This window comes from Monodelphis domestica, chromosome 3, assembly GCF_027887165.1.
Source record: "Monodelphis domestica isolate mMonDom1 chromosome 3, mMonDom1.pri, whole genome shotgun sequence".
NCBI lineage: Eukaryota > Metazoa > Chordata > Mammalia > Didelphimorphia > Didelphidae > Monodelphis > Monodelphis domestica.
In genome coordinates, this window is record NC_077229.1 from 101254618 (window position 1) to 101266023 (window position 11406).

The 11406-nt window shown below is 41.7% G+C and overlaps 1 protein-coding gene across 1 annotated transcript; it reads left to right on the plus strand.

Moving 5' to 3' along the window:
- Positions 1–257: 257 nt before the first annotated feature.
- CCDC166 (coiled-coil domain containing 166) lies at positions 258–2652 on the plus strand. Its single transcript, XM_007488676.3, has 3 exons — positions 258–398; positions 739–1213; positions 1527–2652. Exons 2-3 carry the CDS (start codon positions 749–751, stop codon positions 2499–2501), a joined length of 1440 nt encoding a protein of 479 aa, XP_007488738.1. The 5' UTR covers positions 258–398; positions 739–748; the 3' UTR covers positions 2502–2652.
- The last annotated feature ends 8754 nt before the right edge of the window (positions 2653–11406 follow it).

Here is an 11406-nt window from a genome sequence, read left to right on the forward strand (position 1 = left end):
ACCCAGACCTTGATTCTTCCATTTCAATCCTACAAAGCCCAGGGGAACATAAGCAATCACAAACCTCTCTGAGTCTCTTCACCAACATATACACAGGCATTTACCACAGGCATCCCACATATAAAAGTATGCAGGGATGCTCCTTTCATGTGATCACTGCACAGCAAACAGCTTGTGGGAAGGGTGAATGGAGCCAAGGTCCTAGGCTGATGCCATAGCAACAGTGATGTTTGGAGGAGATTGGAGTTCCACTGCTCTTCTCTATGGCAATAGAACTCCAAACCCCTCTAAAGAGCCTGGCTATCAACATCCACGGGAAGGAATCTCCAGGCAGTGAAGAGCTAGAAACAGTGACCCGGTGATTTCAACAAGGCTCCAGCTGGACCCAGAAAGAACAGGTCAGCAGCCACTGACCCCTCAATAGCTGTCTGCTTCTTCCTCCTGCTGAATCTCTATCCAGTCTCTCTTATTCTTGCCCAGAACAGGGGGAATGAAAGAAATAATCCTAGAGATGGAGGTCAGGGAGGAGAGGGGAGGGCAGGGAGAGGAAAGGATGACCATAGAATGACAGGAAACTAGATGCTGTGACCTTGGAGAATAAAGGAGAAGGAGTGGGTGACAATCTCGGGGGGAAAAGGAATGGGTGGGGTGACCCCAGAAAGCACAGTCCTAGGAGGGCACAAAGGAATGGACAGAATGAGCCGGGCAGTGCTCCTGACATCCCACATATCCCCACAGGCTCTACCCCATGGCCCCAAAGAAGAAGCCTGGGGGTGCAGGCCGCCGAGGTGCAGGGGTGACAGGAGCCCCAGGGAGTGTACGTGTGGATGCCTCAGAGGCAGCAGCACTGAAAGAGCGTTACCAGTTTCTGCAGAGAGAGTTTGCCTCATTGACAGAACAGCTCGATACCTATGAGAAGCGAGTGCAGAATGTGCTATTAGAGAATGATTTTCTGGACCGCGAAGCTGCCCGGCTACGTGAGGAAAACCGGCAGTATACAGTTTATATGTCCTCACGGGCCCAGCACTTGGCCAACTTCATCATTACTCTGGATGCACAGAACCGTGCAGACCTGGCCCAGGTGCACTCCCAGCAGGCAGAGCTCTCTCATATATATGAGGGCCGTGAGCATGCAGTACGTGCCCAACTCACAGAGATGGAGGCCCGAGCGTCCAACATGGCATACCAGGTGGAACTGCTCCAGCCCTTCAAGGTCAGTGACCCATGAGGGACCAGAGGTCCAGATGGAGCCTGCATGCGGGGCTGGGGATGGGGGAGAAGAGGCAGGTGAGAGATCAGATAAGAAGCACTCAATAATGCCTCCAGAGATGGGTTGTAAAGACTGCAGGCTCTTCTGGACTAGTTGCTCTGGTTCCCAAACACTTATCTCTGTCTCCTGACCCTCAGAGAGGCTGACTTACAGGGCTGGAGGTGGGATAACTCATACACCCCCTAGGGGACATGCCCCAAGGGAACCCCCTGCTAAATCCTTGGGGCTGATCCTATGGTCCCCTGGACTCTCTCAGGACCTACAGCTGGAACAGATGGCCAGGATCAAGACCTTGGAACGAGAATTGTTGCACATGCGTGTGGAGCACACCCAACTGCTGCACTGCGTGAAAGGGCGCTTCTTGGAGGACAAGGCTGCTTGTGAGCGTGAGGCTCGCCAACAGGTGCAGCTGCTGGTGCGCAGGGCAGAGCGGGAAGCAACTCGCTCCCTCCTCGTCCACATACAGTCTATCAAGGCTGAAAACAGGCGTCTGCGGCAAGAGCTCCTTGAGCTCCTGCAACGGACAAAGGTGCTACAAGACATCAGGCAGGATCTGCTGGAGCGGAGGAGGAGGCTAAGGCAGGATCACCAAGATGCCCAGGACATGGCCCAGATCCATACCTGGCTTCAGCGGGGTCCTGATGGGCCCCCACTTTGGAACCCCATTGTGGATGACTATATCTCAGCTTCATCCTCATCCTCAAGCCTAATCATCTCCACAGCCAAGCCATCTTTACGTGACTCTTCATCCTTATCTGTCTTCTTACCCAGAGACTTACTCAAGCCCGAAGACTCATCCAAGATCTCCACCTCACCCAGGACCTCCATCTCACCCAAGCCCCCAGCCTCACCCAGGACCTCAATCTCACCCAAGCCCCCAGCCCCACCCAGGACCTCAATCTCACCCAAGCCCCCAGCCCCACCCAGGACCTCAATCTCACCCAAGCCCCCAGCCCCACCCAGGACCTCAATCTCACCCAAGCCCCCGGACTCACCCAAGTACCCAGCCTCACCCAGGGCCTCAATCTCGCCCAAGTCCCCAGCTTTACCCAAATCCCCAGCCTCGCCCAATGCCCCACTCTCACCCAAGTCCTCAGCCTCCTCTAGGCCCCCAGGCTCCACAGAAAAAACTATAAAACTCAGTGTGCAAGCTGATAGCTCAGATGTCCCTTCATCTATCCCCACAATCTCCATTATCAAGCCTCCACCAGATGAATCTGAGGAACCCTAAATCCTCTTTATAGAGCCATGACAGTTCCCATGATAAGTCTATGAACATGGAATCAGAGGCAGGCCCCTGGGCAGGGCTCTGGGGACCAGAGTAGAGGGGAGGGAAGCAAGAAGGGGAGAGTTTCTAATAAAGGTCTGTGTCATGTTCCAAATCCTGCCATTTCTTTATTATATTTATGATGACCCAAGTATGACCTTCAGCAGTTTGCTGCCTCCTCTGACCCTGTTTCCTCATCAGTAACAAGAGGGAAGGGGGCCAAGTCACCTTGAAGGTCCCTTCCAGCTCTAATATACTATGATTCTAGCTTTATTCTTTTGTTCATTTATTTACTGATTTATTCATAAATGTGGATTGGTCAATAGATAAAGCACTCTGCCCAGAGTCAAGAAGGCCTGAATTCAAATGTGGCCTCAGATGCTTACTAGCTGTATGACCCTAAGCAAATCAGTCAAGTTCTTATCTGCTTCCTTGCTCTAAAATGGAAATAATAATAACAGCACCTACCTTTCAGAGCTTTGGCGAAGATCAAATGAGATAATATTTACAAGAAGCACTTAGCAAAGCCCCTGGTAGTAGGCACTATGTAAAAAGTTATTCTCTTCCCCCTTCTCATTGGAACCAAAAAATTGGGTCAATTGGTGTTGGTTCAGTAGCCACAGAATCTCACACCTGGTTTATTTCTCTGCTCTTTGCAACCTACAGAAAAGTTGGCTGTCAATTAATTGGTGAATGGGGAGGGAGTGGACTACATAACTTGGCCACTAGGTGGCATTACCCTCTTCCCACCACCCAAGGGCCTGAACCAAGAACAAATAAAGAGGTTTTCCCAAAGGCCTTAGTATTTCCATTGTTCAAAAGGCTCTCCGACCAAAAGCTCTTAGACTTTTTCTTCCCACAATATGGCAGGCCCCAGCTCTTGGTCTATGGATATGGAAACAGATTTATGAGGAGCATTGCTATTGGAGTATTCTCCAAAGTGCTGAGAGTGGACTACTGTCATAGTGTTAAGAGGAGCAGCGAGTTGTTGGGGAGGAAGACTGGCCTCTCTTGTGTTCCTTTACCTTTTGAGTTAAAATGCTAACATCCCAGGTGGGCAACTAACCTTTGAATATTGGCTGGGCGGGGAGGGGGAGAGACATTGGAATTTCTATAATTTTAACATTTCAAGGCAACTTTCGATTTTCTCCAGACTTTAACCTCAGTTTTGGCTGGTCTCAGGTCCAGTAGCTAACATTCAGAGGTCATTGACACAATGGCAGTAACAGTACAATTGCCGTGCTGCCACCAGCTCTCTACCTCTTTCCTCCCTCTTCCCTCTTTTCCTTCTCTCTCTTGCTCTCCCCTTCCCTCTTCTCTCTCTCTCCCTCTTTCCCTCTTTCTCTGTCTCTATATCTATCTCTTCTTCCCCTTTTTCTCTCCCTCCTACTCTCTCTCTCGCTCCTAATACTTTAATGGGAAATAAACTTGGACCAGATATGTGGAAAAACTCAGATGGAATTGAAGCCCAACAGTTTCTCCTCAAAGCAAAAATTCCATGAATAGTCTGGGAATAAAGGCCTGAGTTGTGAGTTTGCGTGAATAATCTCATCCTTTCTTCTAACTTTTCAGCTTCAGATCTATGATTAGGCAGACCTGCCTTGGAAGTCTTGAAAATAATTCCTCCTGTTTGAGCTCTCAAAATCCCAACGACTCCAATAAAGAGACAAAACATTGTAAACTTTCATACAAGATCATGGATTTGAAATGTGGCTCTGCACCTAATTATGACAGTGTGGGCTACTCTCTAGCCTTTACTTACCCATAAAATTAAGAATTTGAGGCAAGTGATCAATAATATCCAATCTCTAGATAGTATGATTATTCTTAAGTTACATAGTATTCTGTGAGATGCCAGAATGCCCAATCTTTCCACAATTATTTGAAACAGTTTTGGAAATGCTAGCAACAGCAATAAGACAAAAGGAAGAAATCAAAGACATAATATTAGGTAGAGAAGCAATAAAATTCTCCTTATATGCTGATGATATGATGGTATGCTTGGAAACTCCTAGGAAATTATTCAAGATACTGAGAGAATTAATAACTTCAGTAAAGTTGCAGGCTACAAAATAAACCTTCAAAAATCAACTATATTTCTATATAATATACATATATAATATTCTATATGACAATAGCAAAACTCAATAAATAGTAATAGAAAGGGAAAACTCATTCCAAATAATCACAAAATGCATAAAATATCTGGGGATTGATCTGCTTAAGGGCACATGCATGCACGCACGTGACACACACACACACACACACACACACACACACACACAAATCCTTGTCTTGATTCAATCACAAAGGGCTCCTTGCAGAAATAAAGAACAATTTAAATAGCTAGAGGAATATCCAGTACTTGTGGCCAGGTTATACCAATATAATAAAAAATGTCAATACTACCAAAGGTAATTACTTATCAAATTACCAAAGAGGTATTGTATTGAAGTTGAATAAAAAAATAATATCCTGTTATGAATGATAACAGTCCACCCTACCCCACCCTGTCCATCATCCACCCCCACCCACCCCCATACTCTGAAACATGCTCTGATAGCTTCATACCCCCTTTGGTCTCTACCCAAGCTTATATTTTGTAGGAAGTTTCTGCCTATGGCTTCAGGGGTATAAAAAGAGTATAAATTATTCCAAGGGAAGTGAAAGAACACCCTGATAAGTTCTTTTAGCTCTTGCCTCTAACATGCCTTAACATTTCAATCAGAACAACTACCATTTATTGAATACCTATTAGGTGCCAGGCACTGCGCCAAGAGCTAGAAATACAAAGACAAAAAAAAAATCCCTGCTCTCTAGGAGCTCACAGTCTAATGGAGGAGATAAGATGCAAACAACTATACAAGCAAAATATATACAGAATAAATTGAATATAACTACAGAGGAAAGACTCTAAGCAAGAATAGGAAGGAAAAGGAAAGGAACCTTGCAAGAAGATAGAATTTTAGCTGAGATCTGAAAGAAGTAAAGTAGCCAAGAGGCAGAGATTAAAAAAAGGGGGGGGGGGGGACAAGGTAATCCAGTGAAAATGCTTGGAGTCACTATCATATTAAAGAAATAGCAAGGATACCAATGACTCCAGATCATAGAATACATAGAGGGAAATGTGGCATAAGAAAATTTGAAAAGGTAGGAAAAGATCAAGTTATAAAGGGTTTTTAAAACCAAACAGAGAATTTTATATTTGATCCTGGAAAGTAACAGCGAGCCCCTGAAGTTTATTAAATAAAAGGGAGGCTCCAAATCTCAGATTCCAGTTCCCTGGTCCTATACAAGCCCTACCTAGCATTACCAAGTCTGTATACCAAGCCAACAGTCTTTCTGTCACATCTAGGGAAGTGTCCAGGGCTTATTCATGATTCAAATGTGTTATCACCTGGTAAGTATATCACAGCTACATGGCCTTTGTAAAGATTAAAATTTAGGGGAGACTGAGGCAGGTAGAAATTAGTTTCTCTCTGCAAGGAGTATTATATTATATGAGGTTTATTAAAGTTAAGGATTAAAGAAAATACAGGATAAGAAAAAACACGTGCCTAGGCCAGAGGCCTAGACAAGACCTCACCTACATTATGGAAAGAGCCACGTCTGCCCCAAAAAAGTCCAAGAAAAGAGAGCTCAAAAGTCTTTGCACTCAGCTTAAATACCTTCTCGATCTCACCCGCCTCAGAATTCCGTGAGATTACAAAGCATTTTGGGGAAGTGGAGGAAGGGCTTGTGGGGATTGAAGTCCAGAGTTCAAATCTCAATTTTACAGTTTGGGTGATTTTCTTGTTCACATCTAGTTAAGCCATATATGTTCTCATCCTATAAATGTGTCAGAATGTAGCATCTTATCATTTACTTTAAGTGGGGGGAAATGATTATCTAGGCTAAAACCCCCCTTAATAAAAAAAAATAAATAAGTAAAAGGATGGTGCCTGATTAATGACTGGGACCTTGTGGGCAGAGTTGTGAGAGTCATCTAGGCAGTGGGTATGGGAATAAGTTGGGGCTGAGAGAAGAGGGGGAAAGAGCATGATCAGCTGTCACCAGAACCTACAGAAAACCATAAATAGCTACAGTGAGTCCCGCCTAATGATCAGCTAGGATCAGACTGGGTAAGTACAAAGTCTTTGCTCCTCCATCCTCATTATACCTAGAGAACTATCAGAATACCCCCACCTCCATACTCACATAGGAATAAGTGGGGAAATTCCTAGCATAGAAGAAAAGTGGAGAGAACTGAAAAAAAACAAAACCAGGTAGAGATACCAGTCTCAGTTGTATCCCTATGAGAGTGAGTGTGTATTCAGCTTTCATTTTTAATTTTACTTAATTAAATTGCAGTAATCATATGTTGCCTACCTGAATTCTTCATCAAGGTGTATGGCAGATGGTGAGGTGTGGGGTTAGAGGGGGATTGACAAGGATAATTATTCCAAAGGAAATGAAGGCTCAGCCAAGGTAATCGAAGCAATTACTATTTTAAAATATTTTACTAATTCTCTCTTAAAATTGGAATTCTGACAGCTTTCTACATAGAAAAGTTCAGGCTTTCTGCTCCCCCTGTTGGACAGAAGGGATATTTCTCTCTGCCTAAAATGGTTCAAGTAGTTTCACCACCCAATGGCTAATTCAGATATCATACTGAAGCACTCCCAAGTATCTCTAGATTTTAACACTGCCTTCTTTATTCTGAAAGGAGGCAACACCAAGGCCAGTGTCACATTAATTATTTAGAAACTAATTGCCATAGTCAGGGAATAACGACAGAGGAGTCAGAGGCCACCTCTAATTCGTACTCATTCTTTACTCCATTCCGACTCGACAAATAGAATGTATCCATTAATTTCCTAGATTATTTTAATAGTCTCCCCCTGCAGCAGTTATTGTAAGTCTTGAAGATGGTGTATCCTATACTTAAGACAGCATATCCCAAGACAATTGTATTCTAGTCATTTTTAAAGGAATTTAAAATTTTTTAAATAAAAATAAATCAATAAGGGAATTTACAGCATATACCCTACAGTTTATGTGGGCATTAAGCATCTACTTATGTAGAATACTGACTATCCTGGCACCCCACTACCTGAAAGCCAAATAGATTAGATTTTACCCTCTTCCCTCTGAGTTCTTTAACACCTTTAAGGTAGTTGGGGGTATCTAAGCTCTGCCATTGGCTCTAGACCCCACTGACAGTGCTTCCCCTAACATAGAGGGTGGTCCCCGGTATCCCAGTTCCATTTAGTCAATAGTTTTACACAGAAATATTGACTTCAGAAAGTATAATCACAACTATACAAACTTGTGAGAGACATAATCCTTCTCTCCCTTATAGCTCAGTCTCTGCAGAGGGGAAAGGAATCAGATTCACAGTTTAGGTCAATTCCTATAGAGCATAATCCTAGTTCCAAATCCAACCTAGAGACCCCCAGTGCCAGGCACCCTGACTTCTCACAGCTTCTATGTTGGGCTTGTTGTCTGCACCCCTCTATCTGTAATCTTAACTCCAATGGCTCAGGCACCTGAAACTGAGGACAAACAAAACTAAATAGAAACAAACACCCTCAGGCCCCTTTCTCAGAGTCTGGGTAAAAGAAGAGCAGAACTTCCTTTCTCCTCTCGTCAATTCAGTTCAAGGCATCTGTTGTGAGTGACAATCAATAAGAGTTACTGCAAAGGGAACAGCAGAAAGAATGAAGAAAACTAGACTAGCTCAGTCTTGCCAGTTAAAAAGACAGAAGCAGCCAATCAAAGAAAGCTCCCCCCACTCACCTGTTATGAGATGAAAAGAGCACTATATTAGGTAATCTAGATATATTCCAATGCTTCCTTAAGGGTGTCTCCATCTTAAGTGATCTGGCTATGCCTAGACATGCCCTGGTTATATAAATTTGGGTTATATTAGAGTGAACTTGGATTCAGTAGCAAAAACTCATAGCCTCAAATGTCTGCCTGCAAATGCTCAAAGTTTAAATGATAAACAAAATGAATTACAGTTTTGGCACAAGGGATCAAATTTGACCACATAGATATAGTGGAGACTTAATGTGACTCTAATTGATTACAATTTCATAAGAAACAGAACAGATAAAAAAATCTATTCATATTTTTAAATTTAAAACCAGAAAGTGGAAAAATGGTAGAGAGTGTCAATCTGGAAAAGCACAGAACTTCTAAATTAGTCAGCAAAACCAAGTCTTTAATCAGGAAAGAGATAGTGTTCAATATTCAGTCACCACACAGAGTCAAATGCCTAAACAACACACAAAGCCAAGAGCTCTTGGACTCTGGGAACAGTATCTCTGTGAGAATCAATGTGGGAGATGATTCTCTGAAGAACAATAAAACATAGGTATCTTATATATATATATATATATATATATCTTTTGGCGAACTCGGGACATCAAACATACACTGACAGGTTATAAGCAGGTTTGGGAAAGAGACTGTAGACAGAGGCTGGGACATCAGGGAGTGGTCTATTACAATGGATACTAAAAGGATGGTTCTGAACTGGTGTTGGTCTTCTTGGGATCTTTGATACAATGGGGGAAACTACTAGGACAAAAAGGGTACTTAACAATTGACTACATCTACTAGTCCCACCTAAACTGGGATCATTAAATACTTTAGGGTCTATCGCTCAGTCTGAAAGGTCAGTCTGGGACTTCTCTAAGGAGTTCCCAAGGAATAGGGGCAAACTTGGGGTCTCCAGATTTCAAGTTGACAAGAGCATTGGAGTAAAGATGAATGGATGAACAACAGAAGGAATTTAATCAGCTTAATATGCTACATCACAACTAGACAGAAAGAGTATCATAAGGAGTTTGAGAAACAGATCATGAGCTCAACATATAATCAAGATATAGTAGCAATGGCAGACTCAAATTATCTAAACATTTACCAAAGGCAACTGATAATGTTTTTAAACTGTAATTCCTTTTATTTTTATATCACTTTAGTTTTTTTTTTTACTTTAATACTTTTAGTTTTTACCAATTACATGTGTTTCAGTGGAACAGGCGGAAGAAACCAACAAGAAGGTTCAACGGCTGAGATGGCAATGCAGCAAAGCACTGTGGAGTGCTTAGGGTGTGTTGGAGCACAAAAGAAAACACGGCCATCCAATGCAGCTGAGGAAGTCTCCAGGTGTAACGACTTTTCGTGCCACTGGACCCAGGCTTCCAATGCTGAGAGAGTGGGACTGTCTCTGTGCAATGACTTTTCCACTTAAATCTCCTTCATGCACAAGTGTCTTTGTGCACACTCATCTATCCATAGATGAAAACGCACAAAGACAATCATCATCTTCGGTTACCGAGAGACTACTACTACTACTACTACTACTACTACTAATTACATGTGATACTGATTTTCCACATAAGTTTTCCTAAGTTATATGATCAATCTTATCTCCCTCCCTCCCTCCCTTCCCTTCCCCCTCCCAGTGCTGGCAGGTGATTCAATCTGAGTTATACATATATTATCATGCAAAACATCTTTCCATAGTATTCATTTTTGTGAGTAACCTTATAAAACCAAAACCCCAAAACATAAATTGAAATAAACAAGTAAAAAATAGTAGGCTTTGACTTGTATTCTGACCCCAACAGTTATTTCACTGATGGTAGATAGCATTCTTGTTATAAGTCCCTCAGAATTATCCTGAATCATTGTATTACTGATAGTAGCTAAGTTTATATGAGTTGATTATTCCACAATATTACTATTACTGTATCGCATACATTTTAAAAATATCTTTTCTTCTTCCTCTATGCATTCTTTGTTACAAATATTTTTAAAAGAAAAGATATTTTAACAAAACCAGTTGAAATATCAATGACATTTCTTTAGACATATTTCATTTTTAAATAATTTTATTGATTCATTTTATTACTTATATCATCAGAATATCCTATGTATCCCTTCCCCTTCCCTAGAGCTATATTCCACATCAATAGGCCCCTTTTTCTCCAGTGAAAGGAGAGCAGCAAGCTAATAACTTACTGACATGCCTTAATAATAATTTTTTTTCCGTCATCAGGAAGTGGAACCAAAAAAGGAGAATTCTATTCTGAATCTGATTCTCACTAAAAGGGAAAAATGGATAACTGGAGTGGAAATTATGGGAATCTAAGAAGCAAATGACTATTGTTTTCTATATTTGATGGTAGAGAAGTTGAGGAAAAGTCAATAGATTTTTAGGAAAATATATTTCAAAGAATTCAATGGGAAGATAGATCCAACCTCATAAACTGAAATTATTTACTAAAAGTCAATTGAGCAAAAATGAGAAACTCTCAAGAATTAAACTTTGAAATAAAACAAAACAATTCTGATGAAGAAGAAATGAGAGTTGTCTGAAGAACACAGTGTGGATACACAGAGAATTCACCAACTTTCTCAGATTTTTTTAAGGACACAATCAGAATATAGGAGCAAGGTAAGGTAGCAAGATAAATACAAAAGGTTAGCATAATTCTATAAAAAATGTGCCTAAACAATAGTCAATATTGGAATGGTTGTAGGACTATAAGTACATGAATACATTGTTGGTAGAGCTGTGAAATAGTACAAACCATTTGGAAAGTAATTGGGAATGATGCAAATAAAGTTACTAAACTAACATATCCATTGAACCAGAGATTCCATTACTGGGCTTACACACCAAGGAAATTATTATTAAGAAAAAAGTCCCAAAATACTCTAAAATATTTAGAGCAGGGTCCAAGCTAAGATGGCCACAGAGTAGCAAGAACTTTGGGACTCTCCTCACTACCAATCATTACAAAGTGTCTCAAAAGGACAAAAATAAAAATCAGACAAGCAAAGGGGATCTTCCATGGGGCGCAGCATTAAAAGT